General features: G+C 46.8%; 1 protein-coding gene across 1 annotated transcript in view; it reads left to right on the top strand.

Annotated features, from left to right (window-relative positions):
* PLXNA2 (plexin A2) overlaps positions 1-21,020 on the top strand; it is a 513,443-nt gene that overhangs the window by 408,819 nt on the left and 83,604 nt on the right. The window contains exons 16-17 of the mRNA XM_030220548.1: positions 9,328-9,495; positions 14,046-14,139. Coding sequence (XP_030076408.1) covers positions 9,328-9,495; positions 14,046-14,139 — 262 coding nt within the window. The remainder of the gene's footprint in view (positions 1-9,327; positions 9,496-14,045; positions 14,140-21,020) is intronic.

The following is a 21,020-nucleotide window of genomic DNA, read 5'->3' as shown; positions in this document are numbered from 1 at the left end:
TTGTTAAGGAAGGCAGTGACTACTTGTCCATAAATACACTGGGATGAAAGCAGGTTGGGCTCGGTCTACGCCTACCAACACCAAACTTGTTGGCAACTTTAGTTATGTAGAAAGAGGTTTCCTGGCCCTATTTATCCATTTAACTTTCACAGTTAAGGGCTGAATATCTGCCCCTTAACTGCATAAGTGCCAACTGCACCCCTGGACCCCACCCACAAAATAGCCGGCTTTGGCTTAGGCAGTAACCGGTATATTCAACAGCCCTATCCGGGTAAATGCCGCTGAATATTCCTGGTTAGGCCCAGACAAGTGATTTAAACACACCAAGGGCTGCGTCAGGGGCTAGACTGTATCCTTCCTGAAAAGAACAATTGCAATTTTCATATCTGAACAAGGAAAAAATAAATGAAGAAATGAGTGGAGTGGAACAGGTGGATGTGAAGCGTCTGTTCACGCTTTCCAAAAATACTAGGACTAGGGCATGCGATGAAACTACAGTGTAGTAAATTTAAAACAAATCGGAGAAAATGTTTCTTCACCCAACGCATAATTAAACTCTGGAATTCGTTGCCGGAGAAAGTGGTGAAGGCGGTTAGCTTGGCAGAGTTTAAAAAGGGGTTAGACGGTTTCCTAAAGGACAAGTCCATAAACCACTACTAAAAGGACTTAGGAAAAATCCACAATTCCAGGAATAACATGTCTAGAATGTTTCTACGTTTGGGAAGCTTGCCAGGTGCCCTTGGCCTGGATTGGCCGCTGTCGTGGACAGGATGCTGGGCTCGATGGACCCTTGGTCTTTTCCCAGTGTGGCATTACTTATGTACTAAGGAAAAAACAGCACAAACGGCAAGTCCTATTATGTTTTCGAATCGCTAATGGATACTCCGCTATCAAAGCCGGAAAAGCCGTTGGGAGTATAATGTCATGCTTTTATGCATCATTTCCGGAGTTTCAGCGGAGTATCCATTAGCGATTCGAAAACACAATAGGACTTGCCATTTGTGCTGGTTTTTTTCTTCATTTATTTTTTCCTTGTTCAGATATGAAAATTGCAATTGTTCTTTTCAGGAAGGATACAATCTAGCCCCTTAAGCAGCCCTTGATGGGCGAAACACAGCCTGTGTCGGGCAACTTTCTTATACACGGTATCTTTAATAAAAATCCTTTTAATGTTATACTGATCTGCTGGCTTATTTTCCACGTTGGATTTTGCAGATCACTTGCCTCGTTGTTTTTTTGGGACCCCCAAGTGATTTAAACAGGCAGGGAGCCTCTTCTGGCCATTTAAATCGCTTTGACCCCAAAAGATTTCACCTAGTTTATGTTTTGTTTTAAAAAGCACATTACACGCATTGGTACGTATATAAGAAAATGTTCGAAACGTGCAATGATTAGATGCCTGAGGCCACTCAGTCTGTGACAGTCCATCTAAGAACATATGAGCGCATTAAAAAATTTTAAAAATAGATTTTAGAAGGTTTGATGGTTTATTTGTAACATATTCTACTATGCATGTGACAATCCAACTTATTACTCAGGAACCTTCATGCAATACCATAAGGTATTCCTCTATACCATGTATGTATGCACATGGTATATACCATGATCTATTCCATATGTATTATGTTCCATGTATGTCTATATGCACCTTAACGCATTACCACTTGTAATTCTGTTACCCGGAAATGGCAACCGCCATTACGGGAAATGTAAGCCACATTGAGCCTGCAAATTGGTGGGAAAATGTGAGATACAAATGCTACAAATAAATAAATAAAATATATGGGATATATTTGGTGAGTACACTACCAGACCACCAGTTATTGTAAGTTCGGCCTGGGAGGGGGGCCCACAGGTGGGATGGGAATGCTGCTTCTGCTCAAGAGAGAAAGAGAGGGAAGGAAGGAAGGAGAGGGCTACTTCTGTTCGGGGGGGGAGGGAGTGGAGGCTGCTCCTATTCGGGGGGGGGGGGCACAGTAGAGGCTGATCCTGTTTGGGGGTCATGTCATGCCATGTCATGCTGCTGGTTTGGGACAGCAATGGCCAGTTTCGGCTAAAACCACGTGACAAATTTCGGTCACAGATTCATTTTTGGATGAAACTGAAAAAAGCAGTCTTGGGTGCCCTCTAGTTTATAGATAGAAGAAGCTTTATAAAGTGACTCATGTATTTTGAAAAGTATTTGTGTAAATGTTAACCTTTCCCCAACTCCTTCCTTGCATAGTCTTTGCTTAGCTTGGATAAACATGTGCACATACAGGATCTATGCACTTATTCACACATGTATACAGGCCACATACCTCTGCATATCTCTGCATGTGGCTTCACCCCCTAACATGCATACCTTGTGACTCCCCCTAAATACCACCCCCAACATGCACACCTTGTGACTCCCCCTGAATACCACCCCCAACATGCACACCTTGTGACTCCCCCTGAATACCACCCCCAACATGCACACCTTGTGACTCCCCCAGAATATCACCCCCAACATGCACACCTTGTGACTCCCCCTAAATACCACCCCCAACATGCACACCTTGTGACTCCCCCTGAATACCACCCCCAACATGCACACCTTGTGACTCCCCCAGAATATCACCCCCAACATGCACACCTTGTGACTCCCCCTGAATACCACCTCCAACATGCACACCTTGTGACTCCCCCTGAATACCACCCCCAACATGCATACCTTGTGACTCTCCCCAAATATTAACCCCCCAAACACACAACTCCCCAGAATATCACCCCTTCAACATGCACAACTTGTGACTCCCCCTGATCACCCCCCCCCAAATATTCATACCTTGTGACTTACCCCCTCCCTGAATATTGTACCTCAAGGAATGCCTGTGTGTGGACTCCATAAAAGCACATGTACTCTTGTTAACGTGCGTATTCTAGGCACGTGTACTCTTGTTAACATGCGTATTCTAGGCACGTTTAACAACTCTCCCCCCCCCCCCCATTTTATAATAGCCATTTTCCACTTGTAAGACATGTTTTTACTGTCTAAAATTGCCTTATAAAATCACCCCCCTATAGTCTAAGTAATTTTACAAAAAGCAATTTCTTCATGCAAAACACTGTTTTATTTGCAAAGATGCTTTTTAAAATTACCTCCTTAATTTGACAGATCCAAAGCTTTGTCACAGGAGAGATTTTGAAGCAGTATTTTCGCAACAAGCCAACTGGGGTTTCGATATAGCAACCTCATCATATATTAATGATCTGTGGCACAAGGGGCTTGCTGAGGGAGTTTGGAGAAGGGGAGTGTGTGTTTCTATGTTGACAGCCCGACAGAACATGGTTGGACTTGGTAGACCTTTGGCCATTCCAGCCTTACCAACAACGTGGCATTCTTGAATAGGCTTTGGGGTTGCTCTGGGACAGTATTTCTCCTGTCCACATCAAAAAGAAAAGGATGACAACGGTGGGTAATAAAAATATAAATCTCAATTATGCAGTGCTTCCAGGCGGCTCTTTTAAGGCCTGCTTGTCCTTTTCATTCTATTTTGAGACACTGTGCTAAGAAGATGCCAGAGCTCGGAAGCCTGATTAGATGAAGCAGTTTCTAATGAGATTCCGGCTAATTACGGCTTTCTGTTCTCCAGTCTCTGCTCGGAGTGCTGGGTAGCTTTGCTGTGACGGCATAATAATAACAGAAAAAAGCTAATTAACTGATCACAGGGAAGCGGGAGTGATTCTGCCAGTGGTGAGCCATCAGTTTGGATATCTTAGCAGAGTTAAGAGGAGACTTGGAGAAGTCTGGTCGCCGGCCATGCCAGCTAATTTTACACCAGTGCAACGTAAAACAACGCAGCCTGAAACGCTAATGTGTAGCTTTTAAAGCCATGCCAGAGGAGTTTCAAGCCACAGTTTTGGGTTTTGTCTGGGTTGTTTTATTTGGTGGTGTTGATTTAGCCCTTTTCTGGGGGGAGAGCACGGACTGATAAACTGTTATTTTAATGAAATGAGGTGTTGCCAAAACAGACGAGGCAGTAGGCCAAAGGCAGTACATGAAAAAAACACAGATTAACTTAGTGTCTGTAGAAATAAAAAGAGCAGGCGGGATTTCTGTATACAGTTCTGCGGGTCCCTCTTAATAGGGCTTGTGTTTGGGACCAGTTGAGTGTAATAAGCAGTGTGAGCCAAAACAGGATTAAGACGAACAGAGAACCAAGTATCGGAGACTTTGAATTGCCTTCTATGGAAGCACTACTGAGAGAATTCTGGCCATTCCATCTTCACAGTAGAGAATGACACGGGGACAAAAGTTTGTCCCTGTCCTCGCGGGTTCTGTCTCCATCCCCACCCCATCCCTGCAGGATCTGTCTCCATCCCCACCCCATCCCCGCAGGATCTGTCTCCATCCCCGCAGGTTCTGACCCCATCCCAGCCCCATGGTCTCTGTCCTCAGTAGAAGCCTCAGACAATTATGATTTTATATTGAAATATTTTTTATTAAAGTATAAAAAGGAACAATATGCTGTGCAACTGTTGTGTATAAATTACAAATAGAGAACTATAATAACAATGAGCAGCTATAATAACCCTCCTCACCACCACCACCCTCTACCCTTCCAACCCCAACAATAAGTGATTTCTACTACCCCAAGGAATCCTAATCCACCAAAATATCCAGGGGTGCAAAATACAACCCGCTCTGTATGCCCTATTGTTATGATTTTTTAATCTGTGGATCAGTGGCGTAGCCAAGGGTGGGCCCGGGGGGGGGCCCAGGCCCACCCACTTTGAGCTCAGGCCCACCCAGTAGCAGCACACCTATGATGTGGCTGGCAGGGATCCTCAAGCCCCACCAGCCGAAAACTCCCAACAACTGTCCCTCCTGCATACCTTGTAAATAGAAGAACTTGGCCTGCAGCGACTGACACATACTGTTCACACCAGCCCCACAGCCTTCCCTTTGATGTATTTCTGCATACTAGAAACAGGAAGTTGCATCAGAGAGAAGGCTGTGGAGCCAACATGAGCAGTGCGTATTAGTTGCTGTTTGCTGCCGGTGAAAATCTGCTATTTAAAAGGTACGCAGGGAAGGGGGGATGTTTGAGAGACCATATCGTTTGCAGGCGAGAAAGGGAGAGACCAAATCACTCACGGGAAAGGGTGGAGTTCTGCCCACCTATCTTGGACCCAGGCCCACCCAAAGTTCGGTGTCTGGCTACGCCCCTGCTGTGGATGGATAAGAAGTCATCAACAATCTCAGGATTCAGTCTAGCTCTCTTGTCTTCCACAGTCCCTCCTGCAGTAGACGATGTCTTCTTAGAAGATGTGCTGATAGCAGGATGTGCAGGATCCCCCGTGCAAATTTTGCTAGTTGTGCCCAGCACGTTTGCTTGTTTTTCCAAAAAATACAAATATTGTTGTCTGCATCAATCAGACATAAATAACAGTCCAGTTCATTAACAGGCTTCAAAGTAGAAAATGACACAGTGGCTCTTTCCCCGTCCCCGCTCCATGCCCATGGGATCCGTCCCCGCAAGCTCTGTCCCTGTCCCCATCACCGCAGTTACTGTGGGTCTGCGTCCCCGTGTCATTCTCTACTTCACAGTATCCAATGCCGATGACGTTGAAGTGGCCACCATATTACAACCATGCTGTGGCTCCCATGCTAATGTCCTTGGAACTAATGTATAAGGATATATCATTAGGTCAAGACCTCCCCTAACTTCTAGTCCTGTGCCAGTTTGATATCTTCATTTGAGGCAGTTTAGGATAGAGATAAGGAAAAGCACCTCGGTTTCAGGTAGGGTTTTCCCTTGGTCTCCCTCCAGTGAACTCAATGATCCTCTACTTGAACATCAGTTGTGTGCTCTGTTCTGGTCTCTGTTTTCTACTCTATGAGCTGTTCAGTGTCCAGTTGGAAGCACCCCATGGGAGGAAACTGGGTAGTCTTGACCAGAAAGCAGTGAAAGCCTTTTTAGGTCACTTCAGAAAGAAGTAGGTTATAACTACAGTATTTCAGCACTTTAGAGGGAAAATAGGGGCAGGGGAGTAGCCTAATAGAGCAGCAGGATGCAGGGCCGCTGAGAGGGGGGGCAGGGGGGACAAAATTGCCCTGGCCTCCAAGGGGGGCCCAGTGCCGCAGTCCCCTCCACCCGCCCCCCTCCGTCCACCACCGGGCCGGGCCCCCCTGAATTCAAATCATAGCGCCTCAGCTCAACCTCACTCCATGTGAAAGAAGTGCAGCAGAGGCAGTCTGCAGGTTGCCTCCATTCGGGCCTTCCCTCCCTGTGTCCCGCCCTCATCTGACGTAACTTGCATGAGGGCGGGACACAGGGAGGGAAGGCCCGAAGGGAGGCGATCTGCAGACTTCCGCTGCTGCGCTTCTTTCACACGGAGCGAAGTCGAGGTGAGGCGCTATGATTTGAATTCAGGGGGGCCCGGCCCGGTGGTGGACAGAGGGGGCGGCAACGATGACCTCGGGGGAGGGGGGCCCGGGGGTGGCCTTGCCCTGGGCCCGGCCCAGTCTCTCAGCAGCCCTGGCAGGATGGCTAGGATCTGGAGAACCCAGGTTCGAATCACACAATGATTCCTTTTGGTCTTGTGTAAGCCATTTGAGATGGCCAGGGGTGACGTTTACATTCTCACACAATTAGGACCTGCCATTGAAACCATCATGCACAGGGGAAGGGAGGGCAGGGGGAGTAGTTCTACGGAATAACCCCCCCACCCCTGAACTGGGTTAAGGCACAGATTAATTTGACATCTATTTGGGATGGTTGAGTTACAGGAGATGATATCTGGAAGCATACAAAGGATTACAAGGTCTCTTAAGGATCTTTCTAACCCTCACAAACACACAGGGCTGTGGAATCAGTTCACCAAACCTTTGACTTCGACTTGTACACAGAGAAAGTGAGGTTATTTACCTGTAACGTGGGTTCTCAGTGGATAACAGGATAAGCCAGTCAAACACAAGTGACATCACTCACTTGACGACGCTATCCCAGATGAGCTCCCTATGTGTCAGTTTGTTCCATAGTATAACTTGTATAAGACATCGATAGGCCAAGTAGATAGCAGCTTCAACTCCTATGGAGGAGGGCTATCTTGCTGTCCATGGAGAACTCAGGTTACAGGTAAGTAACCTCACTTTCTCCGTGTACAAGTAAGATAAGGCAGCCACACATAGGTTAAGGAATGCACGCTGCTGTTCGGAATTGCTTTGGGTGTATGTCAATCTTACCATGGAAGATAGAGGGAGGGTATGTACACACCACTATCTGACTGGATTACCACTGATTACCATTAGGTGTTGTAGTTGTATCTGTGCATCTTCTAATTAGTTGCCTGAAGGCCTGAAAAGTAATAGTTTATAGTTTATTAAAATTTGCTAGGCCGCTCTAGCTTCCAAGGCAGAGCATTGTACAATCCATAGTTTATATTAGAAAAGTAAGGAACTTCAATAATGACAGGAAAGATAAGCATTCACACCATACCAGTAGAGAAATAGGAAAACACACAACACAGAGAGAGTAAAATAAATCAACTCATCACATTTTTCTTCCCGGTTGATAAATGGTTGGGTCTCCAAGGGGCACTGCCAGTTCCAACTCTCTTGATCCGAGTGCTTGCTTCTCCCTGAAACTTTATGTTGCTGGGACTCCATGCAAAGGACTTTGAAAATTAAAATTGACAAGAGAATGTCATCCAATGCAAATGAGTAATCTTTTTTCCCCTAGTCAGACAAACCACCATCAATTATTCTAGTAATATTTATGACTATTTTAAAAAAAATTTTAAATACAGTTTTGCGATTCTATGTTTTTGATTCTTCTTGTAACATATTTCACAATGAATCGAGTTGCCCTACTCTTAGGGGTCATTCCTTTCACCCTGGGGGGAGGCAGATGGGATGGCAGCTCCCACAGACATCAAGCATTCATGCTCATTCTCAAGCCTGCATTAAAAAAAAAAAAAAAAAGCAAGCTGACCTTTTCGGCTATATCAAAAATGTGTGTGTCACAGGCAGCAGGAGGAGGGAATGGGTCTGGTTAGTTTTTGTTCTTGCTGCCTCTAATGAACTGTACAGCTGATCCTGTAGAGACAAGCACCTGTCCTGTCCACACCATGGCTAGCCACGTTCCTAAGACATGGGTGGAAGCCCCACAGACATCTTTACCCCAGTGCTTGTGATGCCACAGAAATTCTTACCCAAGTGCTTTTGTCTGGCATCAGGTTCTCCATCTGCACTACACAGCAGTGGCGTAGCTACATGGGCCACAAGGGCCTGGGCCCCTGTAGATTTGGCCCTTGACCCCCCTCCCGCTGACAACCCTCCCCCTCCGTCGCCTACCTTTGCTGACGGGGGACCCCAACCCCTGCCAGCCGAGGTCCTCTTCTTCCGGCACAGGGCTTCATTCTGTTTCTGTGAGTCTGACGTCCTGCACGTTGTAACCCTCCCATTGCCGTGCCCCTTTTCTGGGACACACGTAAAATTTAGGCATGGATCACATGCCTAAATTTACATGCGTACATATTAATTAATTTCAGTTAGCGCCAATAATTGATGGGGGATGGTCTTTATCTGCAGATATTTTTCTGTGTTTCTTAACCGCTAATTTTCAGCTGCATTTAACTGGTTAGCACCGAACTGAAAATCAGCTATTTTGGGGGTGTTCCAGGGGCAGTCAACACTTGGCTGGTTAAGTGCCGGTATTCAACACTTAACCGTCCAGGTTAACCGTATAAATAGGACTCCATAAAAGTCAGTCCTAAATTTATGGGGTAACCCATAGCCGATTTAAGTGCTGAATTTCGCAATTAACCGGCTACTATTACTACTACTTAACACTTCTAGAGCGCTACGCAGCGCTGTACATTTTAACGAAGAAGGACAGTCCCTGCTCAAAGGAGCTTACAATCTAAAGGACGAAATGTCAAATTGGGCAGTCTAGATTAACCGGCTGTGCGTTAGCCGGCTCCACAAACCCAGAAATTCGATGCCAGTGCCCAGACATGGCCTGGCATTGAATTTCCAGGTTTAATGCTGGCTGCCGGCTGAATATTGGGCCTGATGTGTTTAAGCAGTGTTCAAGTGGATTCTCTTTATGTTACTGGCAGAGCTGTTAAACCTTTCAGCATAAATGTTCTTCCAAAGGGGATGACAATACACAGGGGTGGTTTGCAGTGGCCATGACCCAAAGGGCTGACCTCTGCTGAATTAGATCCAGGGGAAACCAGACTACAACGATGATTTGCTTCTGTGGGTTATTACAGATATATCTTTCTTTTTAAATGTGGACTCGCTCCAGTGTGACTCAACATTTGAAGATGTTTCTGATGCCCTTTTCTTTCCAGGCGGTCCATGAACGAAATTATCTGTGTTTCGGCTCCATCGGCCCTCGGCCTCGGCACGGTACGCATCTCTGTGAGCGTGGACAGGGCACAGTTAGACAGCAATCTGTTCTACGAATACATCGATGACCCCAAGGTTCAGCGCATTGAACCCGAATGGAGCATCACCAGGTAACTAGCAAATTGCTTACATGCTACAGTGTAATTATCGTGCTCAGTGCATGCTGGCAATACATTAGAATTTAGACCTGCCAGTTTCTGTGAACCAACCTCTAAGAAGCATCACAGCGACCAGGTAAAGTGCGACTGAACATGCCTTAGAGGAGGGGAGACGTTTCCCTGATGTTTCTGATCATTTCAGAGTCTGCCATAAGATCGCAGCTTGCAACAGGGCACATCCACCAATGACCTCAAGAGTTTTCATCCATCAGCATCCAGCAGTGTGGTATAATTGTCTTTCTTTATTCGATATATTGTGGGCGCAGTGCTACATAAGCAATACTGCAAGAGAGGATTATCAGAATAATCCATCTAGAATCCACCAGCTCTTAAAAAGAAATGCATTAGAACAGTGTGGCAGATGAACCCCAGAAGAAAACAACGTTGGGATACCCCAAAGCAAGACTCGTAAATGAAGAGTTTTTCGACGAGGGGAAATTTCTGGCCAATTTTCAAAGCATTTGCAAGGCAAACCAGCAATTTATCATGCTGAACTTTCAAAACCAATAGAATAATTTTAAAGTTGATCTGCCAGGCAGTGGGGAGCCCATGTAATTGTTTCAGGTTAGGAGAAATACGTGCTCTTCTATAACACTGGGTGCGTAAACTGGATCCTGTGTGACTCAAAAGGGGGCGTGGCCGCGGGAGGGGCGTTGTGAGTGGGTCAGGGCGTTCACCAGAATAGCGGGGAACTGCACCCCAGTTGCACGGCAGGATTTACACAAGGTTTCAGCTGGCCTAAGTCCCCGCGCCCAAAGCTGAGTTCCAAATTCGTCACTCAACGATATTCTATCAAGAGTGCTCATCCTAAAGCGCTCTATAGAATAGCGTTCAGCTCTGAATTTGTGGCGTCATTTATAGCTGGTTTGGAAGGTCTTTATTCGCAGTCATATTTTCTGTAAAATAAATTTGTACTACCAGTTAAAGCACTGTCGAGAGTTCTTCCCGAATACTCAGAGGCAGTGTAAGGCACCAGGAAGTTGACCAGGTCACAGTTCCTTAGGGCACAGGGGTTAACTCTTCATTTTGGAAAAGTGATCCCTTGTATATAGATGTCAAAGACTTTTCATAGTTTAAGAATAACACTTCTTCAGACTGTATATGAAAAGGCCAATTCTTCTTTTTTTTCTTAATTTTAGGGCCTGATATTCAGATCGCGGGAGGTAGCCAGGCTGCCTGCCACGGTCGGCACTGAGTTCGCATATTCAATGCCGGGCTCTTTCTGGTGACCGACGTTGAGTATTTGGGTGTTTCCTGGCCGGTATAAATTTAACCGGTTAAGCCGCTATTCAGCACTGGTTGATTAAGTTTAAACCAGCCGAAGATATTCCGGCTATTTTGGCAGCATAATTTGGCCGCCAATCATAGCTGGCGATGCAGTGAATATCGAAGGATAACCAGTTATATTGTACGATATAACTAGATATCCGCTAAGCACTAACTGGAGAAAACCAGCTATCTCCCACTGAATATTGCCAGATAAGCAGTTACGTACCGTTTAATCGGCCAGGACCCGTTCCTGGCCAGTTAAATGGTTTTAACTATCGGACGATTAATTACCACGCACATAGCAGTTTAATTTTACATACCTCTGCTGGCATAAACCTATGCCAAAATACCTGTGAGTCACTGGGAAACAATTCAAAACCTTATTTTTGCAGTTGGTGTGATTGAGAAGCAAGTAAATCCACATCTTGCTTGGGAATACATCTAAGTATCACTTTGCTGGCTGCGATCGGGGAGAACAGTGTACATAGCTTAGGGATTACCTTAAAAACAGCAGTTTGCTTTGCCTGTTATGTGAGAGGGTGGGAAGGTGAAATGAGCATATAGATCAGACGTTGTAAGTTCTTAGGTTGGGAAAGGGATACCCAGTGAAGGAAATGGGGGTGAAACCTTAAAATCTCATTGCAATTGCCTGATATCTGTTGTTCATTGAGGGGGGGAGTGAGGGGAGAGGTAGTGGAGGTGATGCTTAGAAAATACCAAAGCCCTGATGCTCAAAACTCCAGCGCTGTACTGAACAGCGCTGGAAAAATAGCGCCAGAAAAGCACGGCAAAACAACTCCCTAATGCTCAGTGCTAATAGTATGGAAATATAGGCATCCTTTTAGCATTGAGTGTTAGCAAGCTACGGTCCAGGATTGTACCTGGTGCATGCTCTCAAGAGTTATGCATCAAGCACAGTTTTTGTGCACGTGCACAGTCAAACTGACCTCTCTCTCGCTGGTTGCCAGAACTGGCCTTGCTGGCTTCTGTTGTTTGCCTGATCGGCCCTACCCTGCACTGGAGTCTGCATGGCCTGAAAATGGACGGGGAGGAGCAGGGGGCTGCAGGAAGGAAAACGTGCTGGGAACAGAGCTCTGCCCACCCCCCCCCCCCCCCCCCCCACACACACACACTAAAAAGCTGAATTTTGTTTCCTTCCCTCCCTCCCCTAGCACAAAAGCATGTGTTATAGATGGACCGGGGTTAGAAAGTGTAGTTCAGTGGTGATGCTCTGCCCTGAATTCACTGCCGAAATATGCTTCTCCGCTTCTTCAGACACCCTAATGCCAGCTCTGAGCTGGCGTAGGGTTTCCCGCGATAAGGGTGCCCTTGTTCACTTCGCTGTTCTCTGGGCATCGGGGGAATAGGAAATGACCTCATATACATCACATTATCATGCAATTAGCACCGATCATTCCCAAGCTCCTTGTTTCCCGCAGTAAAGGCGTCTGAGCTGTGGGCTGGCAAATGCAGGCGCTAGTCCAGCACTAATGGCCTCTAGCGCCCACGTTTGCTTCCGAGCATCAGGGCCTAAAGCGTCATAGAAAAGATTTTTTGAAAAAAAGGGGGGGGGGGTCTGCCTACACTGTGGTCCTGAGTGCCAGGGCCGGTCCTACCCATTGAGTGTGTTTTTCGTATATGGCCCCACTTCCACCCTGATTTTCAGCTCCGACTGACTTATGGAAAAAGAGGACTTGCAGTATGTCTGCATGCACATGGCACCACCTAAAATATAAGACCAGCCAATCCATCTAGCCCAGTGTCCTGCTTCCAGCAGTGGCCAATCCAGGTCTCAAATACCTGGCAGAATCCCAATTACCGTGTTTCCCCGAAAATAAGACACTGTCTTATATTAATTTTTGCCCCCAAAAATGCGCTAGGTCTTATTTTCAGGGGCTGTCTTATTTTTCGGGGAAACATCGGGGTTGGCCCGCCCGCCCTCCCGGAACTAACCTTAAATGCCTCCTTTCAACTTCGCAGCAAGCAGCAGCAGGGCAGGCCACTCCTTCCTTCCGTGTCCCGCCCTCGCCTGCTGTGAAGGTGAAAGGAGGCGTTTAAGGTTAGTTCCGGGAGCAACGGAGGGTGGGTGGGGGGGGGGGGCCGGCAACGGAGGGTGGGTGAGGGGGGGGCCGGCAACCTTGGGTGGGTGGGGGGGGGCGGCCCGGGGGCGGCCTTGTCCGGCTCTCGGCGGCCCTGCTTTCAAACAAAAATTTGCTAGGTCTTACTTTCGGGGGAGGCCTTATATCTACCAATTCAGGAAAACCTCTACTAGGTCTTATTTTCGGGGGATGTCTTACTTTCGGGGAAACAGGGTAGTAGCAACATTCCAGAACCTCAAATAGTAACAAAATTCCATATAGAATCTGAAATAATACCAACATTCCATGCTACCAGCCCCGAGGCAAACAGTGGCTCCCCCCCCCCCCCCCCCCCCCCCCCCGTGTCCAGTGGTGTGCTGGTAAATTTTTAACAACAGGCTCTGTCTCCGGACTTAGCTAGCTCTGCAATTTGGAGGGCACGAGGGCAAGGGGCAGACTGGGGTGGGGGCAACACATTCCTCTCCCCCTCCCCCTCGCAGGCACACTAGTCATACCTTTGCATACCTATCTGCATCCTCCAGGGGCCATCCCTTCTGAGACGTCTATGGATGTATCTGAGATCTAGGAGGAGAGAATTCAAAAATAAAGGAGAACTGGGAGTATGACTAAGAACCGCAGGAAATTAGTATTAATTGTTTTAAATAAATTAAAAAAATGAGAGAATTAGAAACCTGACCCTTTGCAGGATATCATAGTAGGACCTCAGATCAGAGGCGTAGATTTCTGTTTAAAATGCGCTCAGAACTCTGCTGTAGTTTGCCACGGGAGAGGTGGTTATAAGCACATCTTTAACTGAGGTCAAAGAACTGTCTGGAAAGCAGAAGAAGGATGTATTTTCTTTTATTCATTTAACCCCCGAGCTTTATTATTTATTAGTCTTTGAGTTTGATCCTGTTTGTACGCATTGCTGTAAGAGGTGACTGCCCCAGTGGAGGCACAGGGCTGAGTCCAGAAAATCTAATTATGTAGTGAGAGATACTCCCTGGGGACAGCGGACTAATTCCCTGTCACCAGAGCCTCAGCGCACCTCTCTCCTGGATCAGCTGGTGTCCTTGGTGTGCAGGGCCCCATTCACCTATTACTGCTGCTTTCTCTGATTCTCGTTAAATGCTTTTGTTATTTACCTCTCCCCAGCGGTCACACGCCCCTAATAGTCACCGGCACCAACCTTGACGTGATTCAGGAGCCAAGGATCCGAGTGAAGTACAATGGGAAGGAATCGGTCAATGTAAGTAGCGAATTTGGTCTCTCAGTAACATAACATTGTAACATAGTAAATGACGGCAGATAAAGACCTGAACGGTCCATCCAGCCTGCCCAACAAGATAAACTCATTATACATGGTATGTGATACTTTATACCCGAGTTTGATTTGTCCTTGCCATTCTCAGGGCACAGACCGTAAACATCTGCCCAGCACTGTTCCTGTACTAAAAGTTCTGAAGCTAACATCGAAGCCCCTTAGAATCTACACTCCAGCCCATCCATATCTATTCAGCCACGATCAGGGCGCAGACCGCAGAAGTCCACGGCGTCACCACCCAATCTCTGCTAAGATTCCGTAGAAGCCCCTGCAAGAAGTAACTTCAAGAAGCCCCCAAAGATAGCCATCACCAGTCCTCTGCCCCTCCCGTGCCCCCTGCCCCCCACCCCAATTTCATACAGAGCCCTGGTCCACAGAAAAATTCAATTTGAAAAACAAAATCGGTCCTTCAAATAGTATTAAAACTTATGAGAGACCGTTGGACTGCTTTGCTATGACTCAGTGTCTGTCTCTCATCAGGTTCCTAAGGTCAGGTCACTAGAGCTGTGCACGCCTCTTCTGGATACCATTCTGGCTCTGCACGTGCAGTCACCCGCTTGGTCACACTTATCTCTTCACAGCCACATCTTGGGTTCTGCTGGTTTTGCCATGTTACAACCTACTGTCTGTTGCTGTTATCAGTGCAATTTGGAAGATAAAACCAAGAGGCAGATCTTGTAAACTACATAGTCTTTTATTCTGTAAAATGTTCCCAGGTTATCAGTCATCTGTGCCCAACATGGTCTGTACATGAGCATATAGTGCCTATCTATCTATCTATCTATCTATCTATCTATCTATCTATCTATCTATCTATCTATCTATCTATCTATCTATCTATCTATCTATCGCCGAGCTTGGGTGGCAGAGCCGGTGGCGGGAGGCGGGGATGGTGCTGGGCAGACTTATACGGTCTGTGCCAGAGCCGGTGGTGGGAGGCGGGACTGGTGGTTGGGAGGTGGGGATGGTGCTGGGCAGACTTATACGGTCTGTGCCAGAGCCGGTGGTGGGAGGCGGGACTGGTGGTTGGGAGGTGGGGATGGTGCTGGGCAGACTTATACGGTCTGTGCCAGAACCGGTGGTGGGAGGCGGGGCTGGTGGTTGGGAGGCGGGGATAGTGCTGGGCAGACTTATACGGTCTTTGCCCTGAAAAGTACAGGTACAAATCAAAGTAGGGTATACACAAAAAGTAGCACATATGAGTTTATCTTGTTGGGCAGACTGGATGGACCGTGCAGGTCTTTTTCTGCTGTCATCTACTATGTTACTATATATGTATATCTCGTTGAAGTTTGCTGTTTTATATCAACTGGTTGTTCTGCCCCTGACACAGCTAATATTTCTGGCGAAACATGGCCATGTCGGGCACAGATGATTAATAACCTGAATAAAAGACCTGCCTCTTGGTTTTATCTTCCACATTGGATTTGGTGGGTTGCCTGCCTTGTTGTTGTCTGATTAGTGCAATTTGGGACAAAGGGAATGAAAAGGAGGTTCCAGCTGGATGGTTTCCCCTCCTTACGGCTTCACCTACATTAATGTGTCTTCCACCTCCAGAGCGAATGAAGCTTTATATTTCTTGGTTGACTATAAGGGGAGAAGAAAGGGCTAAGGGCTCCAATGATTAAATCGCTTTCAAATCGTGATGAGAAGACTGCTCTCCCCAGGGGATTTAATCATTGGAGCCCTTAGCGTTTGGTTTTACCAACGCAGGGCTCATCAGGTAAGTGAAAATATTCACGTTTCTTCTTATATATTTGATTTGATTGATTATTTATGCTGGCTGAATTGGTTTATGGCAGTGCATTTGTTCAGTTAGCATTGATGGGGCACGTTATTGCACAAAAGTACCATAATAATGAGTGAGCGACCCAATGAATGAAGTGCAATGTTTCACTCGTTAGTGGTCTTTAATGACGACCACGTGGATGTTTAAATCTCTGAGGGTGCTCCTCTTTCATGGTTAGATTAGGTACATTTTCTTGGTTATGTTTGGGCTGTATTAGTGTGGAGCAGCCAAAAAGATACAGGTAGTAGATATCTTACAGATTGACTGATTTATTGCACATGAGCTTTTGAGAGCAACAGTCCGCGTCGTCAGATTTTGCTTCTGACTGTTAATTGCCTCGCGATTCCTTCCACTAACATTACATCCTATCAGTGCCGTGCCAAGGTTTGTGCGAGTGGTGTGGCCTTTGTGGCCACAAATATAGTAGCATAGTAGATGACAGCAGAAAAAGACCGGCACGGTCCATCCAGTCTGCCCAACAAGATAAACTCATATGTGCTACTTTTTGTGTGTACCTGACCTTGCTTTGTATCTGCCATTTTCAGGGCACAGACCGTAGAGGTCTTGCCCAGCACTAGCCCCGCCTCCCAACCACCAGCCCCTCCACCCAAATATGCACAAACATTGCTCCCAGTCACCATCTGCTCTCATTGGCTGTGGCATAACGGGCAGGGGGAGGGCCACCAGTGGATGAGTTGCATAGGGTGCAGCAATAGCTCAATACGGTCCTATGTCCTGTACCCCATATAGTTGTGAAGTAATTGCATTGGTATCCTCCAGCCAAGAGACCAGGCACACAAAATCATTAGCATCATATCTGTTACTTGAATGTTCTAATTGTGTGCTTATTCGATATTTCATTAGTATTATGCAGACATCATATTATATCTCTGGTATTTGAATTTCAGTGCTGTTAACTGTGTATGTTTTTGATACTGTTTCATGGTAGTCCTATGATTAAGTTTTAATTTGCTGTTTTCAAGTTTACCTCATTCATTGTATTTATGTTTATTCTTGGTCATTTTACTGTTGTTATGCTGTTAACAAAATTGTAAGTTTTATGTTAAACTGTACCTGCTGTACACCGCCTTGGGGGAATCTCTTCATAAAGGCGGATAATAAATCCCAACAAATAAATAAAATAAATACCTGTATATAATATGTAAACTGCTTTGATTGACACCACAGAAAGGTGGGTTATTTATTTATTTACTAGGAAAAAATGCCCGTTTCAGAACGCAATGAAACGGGCGCTAGCAAGGGGCCCCCTCCCTCCGTCCCTCCGAGCTACTTGCCTTGTTCGCCACAGTTTCCGTTTCGGCCCTCGAGTGTCATAGCTCCGCCCTCGACGGCATGACGTTTTGACGCGAGGGCGGTGCAGACACTCCAGGGCACACCGGATATCTCGGGCGCCTCAACTTACGTGGAGGCTTCAGAACGTTGGGGTTGCCTTTTATATAGAGAGATGATATTTATACCCCACATTTTCCCATAGAATTTCGAGTTCAATATGGCTAACAGGCTAAAAAGAAGTCATTATAAAATATGAAACAAAATACATAAATCCACACAAATCAATAAAGAATTCAATCATAAAGCAGAAGGGGGAGATTAGGCAAACAGGGTGGAGGAATGTCCCATAGATATGAACAGAAGTCAATGTCTTCCAACGGGGGGGGGGGGGGGGGGGGGGGTGATTAGACACCAGGATCAACTGACAGAAATGTTTTGAAAAAGAAAGAGTCAGTGCTGGCCTCTGATGTCTCATTGGCTGTCCTCTCTACCTGTCCACGCATCTGAATAACACTTTAGCTGCAAATATTTCCCTTCTTCCTCTTCGTTTATTGGTAGACTCCATTATTATTGGGTATCCAAACGGCAACTGCAATAGTCATTTAAGCCAATCATTTTCATAGCAGAGAATCAGTGGTGTACCTAGGTTGGCTGCCATACGGGTGGGGGGGGGGGGGGGTCACTGCTATGCCTCCCCTTGGCGCATCACCCCCCCCTTCCCCCTGAAGTACATCACCCACCTCCCCCTTCTCCAAAGCGCATCATTCTCACCACCTGCGGGTGCATGGAACAGTCGTGCGACTGTCGGCTCCACCAATCCCCTGCCCCGGAACAGGAAGTAACATCAGAGGGGGAAGGGAATCAGCAGAGCCGACAGCCAGTGCGACTGCCCTGTGCACCCTTTTGCTGCCTGCACCTGGGGAAGATCGCCCCCACCGCCCCACCCTTGGTACTCCACTCAGAGAATGATGCTATTTTCTCTCTTAATTGCCTTTCTTCCCTGTGATCTTCCCGTGAGCCTCTTACTTGATAAACATTTGCACACAGTGTTTAAACATCTTCTGCAAAGCTTGTGAGCTGACCTGTGTTCTTTCCTCCTGACTCAGTAGGTACAGCAGCTGCCATATAAAAGAGTAACCCCCCCCCCCCAACACTTTTAGCACAATTGTGTTGACCGCCCTTTCCACTAAACCATTTTTTAAATGCTGTATTATTCTCCTGCTTTAAAGACTGGCGGGATTCCAGAGTTTTTTTAATTTCAAACTTCCTGTTATGATTAGAAGCGGCATTAGCATAGTTTCAAGAAATACTGTGATGTCTCTGTGGCACAGAGTGGGATACACTGTAAGAGAAAACAACAAGGGCCTTCCACTTGCCCAGGCTGGAGAGGAGCTGAAAGAGAAGCAGAAGAGGGGATGGGTGGGAAATGTGGGACAATGTTTTTCAGGTGCATAAGAGTAGCCATACTGGGTCAGACCAACAGTCCATCTAGCCCAATATCCTGTTTTCCAAACAGTGGACAAGCCAGGTCACAAGTACCTGGCAGAAACCCAAATCATGGCAACATTCCATGCAGAACCCCAACGAATAGCAAGATTCTGGAATCCTAAAGGGTGACAAGATTCCATGCAGAATCTCAAAGAGTAGCAACATTCTATGTAGAACCCCAGAGAATAGCAAGATTCTGGAATCCTAAAGGGTGACAATATTCCATGCAAAATCTCAGAGAGTAGCGACATTCCATGTAGAACCCCAGAGAATAGCAAGATTCTGGAATCCTAAAGAGTGACAAGATTCCATGTAGAACCCCAAAGAATAGCAAAATTCTGGAATCTTAAAGGGTGACAAGATTCCATGCAGAATCTCAAAGAGTAGCGACATTCCATGTAGAACCCCAGAGAATAGCAAGATTCTGGAATCCTAAAGGGTGACAAGATTCCATGCAGAATCTCAGGGAGTAGCGACATTCCATGTAGAACCCCAGAGAATAGCAAGATTCTGGAATCCTAAAGAGTGACAAGATTCCATGTAGAACCCCAAAGAATAGCAAAATTCTGGAATCTTAAAGGGTGACAAGATTCCATGCAGAATCTCAGGGAGTAGCGACATTCCATGTAGAACCCCAGAGAATAGCAAGATTCTGGAATCCAAAAGAGTGACAAGATTCCATGCAGAACCCCAAAGAGTAGCAACACTCCATATTACAAATCCCAGGGCAAGCAGTTGCTTCCCATGTCTGTCTCAATAGCAGACTATGAACTTTTCCTCCAGAAATTTGTCCAAACCTTTTTTAAACCCAGATACGCTAACCGCTGTTACCATCTTCTCCGGTAACAGCGGTTAGCGTATCTGGTTTATTCTATGCTCTGTTTTGGGGGTACATCTCACTACGCTCTCTACTACTGTCTACAAATCAAATTTACTTGATTTCCTGAATAGTTATAAAGGATAGGGGGCAGGCAAATTACAGCTAGATCCCATGGACATTTGTGTTGTTCTGCAGCCAGATTTAATGGAATTTAAGAGCGATTTAGTGAGTTTAAGTAGAAGATTAACTGCCTTCAGAAAGCTTTTCATGAGCTCTCAGCTGAGCTCTGGTGAGTGGCAGAAGCTGAAATTTTCACAGATTAGAACTGATGGTTTACCAAGGGAAGATGGGGGCCATATGTTTCATTAACTACAGGAAATGGTATTAAAAATAAATAAGTACAATAAACCTCCAGTGAGTCTCTTGCAGTGTTAAGGGACTCTGGTCAGCTTAGGAAGTTTTCAGAAAACTCGGTGGGTGCCAGATTTGGCTTTTTCTTTAAGAGGTGTCAGGCCGAACCTTGTGCTCTAATGGTCAGTGGTCCCATTGCGGACTGGGTTGTATATCTGATTCAGGCCCTCGATGATACCTGCTGCAGGGATATTTTCTCCTAGGCAAGACTGGTCTGGCAACAGCACTTAGCAAACAATTCAACAACAGGGTGAGGGTGCCCAGTAGCAGAGACAGGGCCGCCGAGAGGGGGGCAGGGGGGATAAAATTTGCCAGGCCCCCTTCCAAGGGGGGCCTGGCGCTGCTGTCCCCGGTCTCACCCATCCGCCCTCGGCTCCATCGACAGCCCCCCCCCGTCCGCCACTAGGCCCCCTGCATTCAAATCACAGCGCTTCACCTCCGTGTGAAAGCGCAGCGGCAGATCGCCTCCCTTCGGGCCTTCCCTCTCTGTGTCTTGTTTCTCATCTGTAACTTCCTGTTTCCATGAGGGCGGGACACAGGGAGGGAAGGCCCGAAGGGAGGCGATCTGCAGCTGCGCTTTCACACGGAGGTGATTTGCTGTGATTTGAATGCAGGGCCCGGTGGCGGACAGAGGAGGGGCTGTCGACGGGGCTGGGGGTGGGTGGGTGGAGACTGAGGATTGTGGAGCGGCAGCCTCGGGGGGGGGGGGGGGGGGGCAGTGGCAGCGACCTTAGGGGCAGGGCCCCGGGGGTGTCCTTGCCCCGGGCCCAGCTCATTCTCTTGGCAGCCCTGAGCAGAGATGCCAAGTTACCCAGTTCGAGCTGGAAACATTTTGGCCAGTCCTTATTTTGAACTTACATCCCAAAGCTGTGTGGGATTTGTAGTGCCTGATCCTGCCCATTGAAATCAGTGCTGCAAACCCCATAATGCAACAGGATGGGGGTGGCCTGAAATCCAGGACTGGGCCAAAAATCACCTGCTTGGAACTAGGTAACTTGGAATCTA

Source organism: Microcaecilia unicolor, chromosome 12 (genome assembly GCF_901765095.1).
Source record: "Microcaecilia unicolor chromosome 12, aMicUni1.1, whole genome shotgun sequence".
Classification (NCBI taxonomy): domain Eukaryota; kingdom Metazoa; phylum Chordata; class Amphibia; order Gymnophiona; family Siphonopidae; genus Microcaecilia; species Microcaecilia unicolor.
Note: the sequence above shows the minus strand (reverse complement) of the source record. Positions and strands in the feature narration are given on the sequence as shown.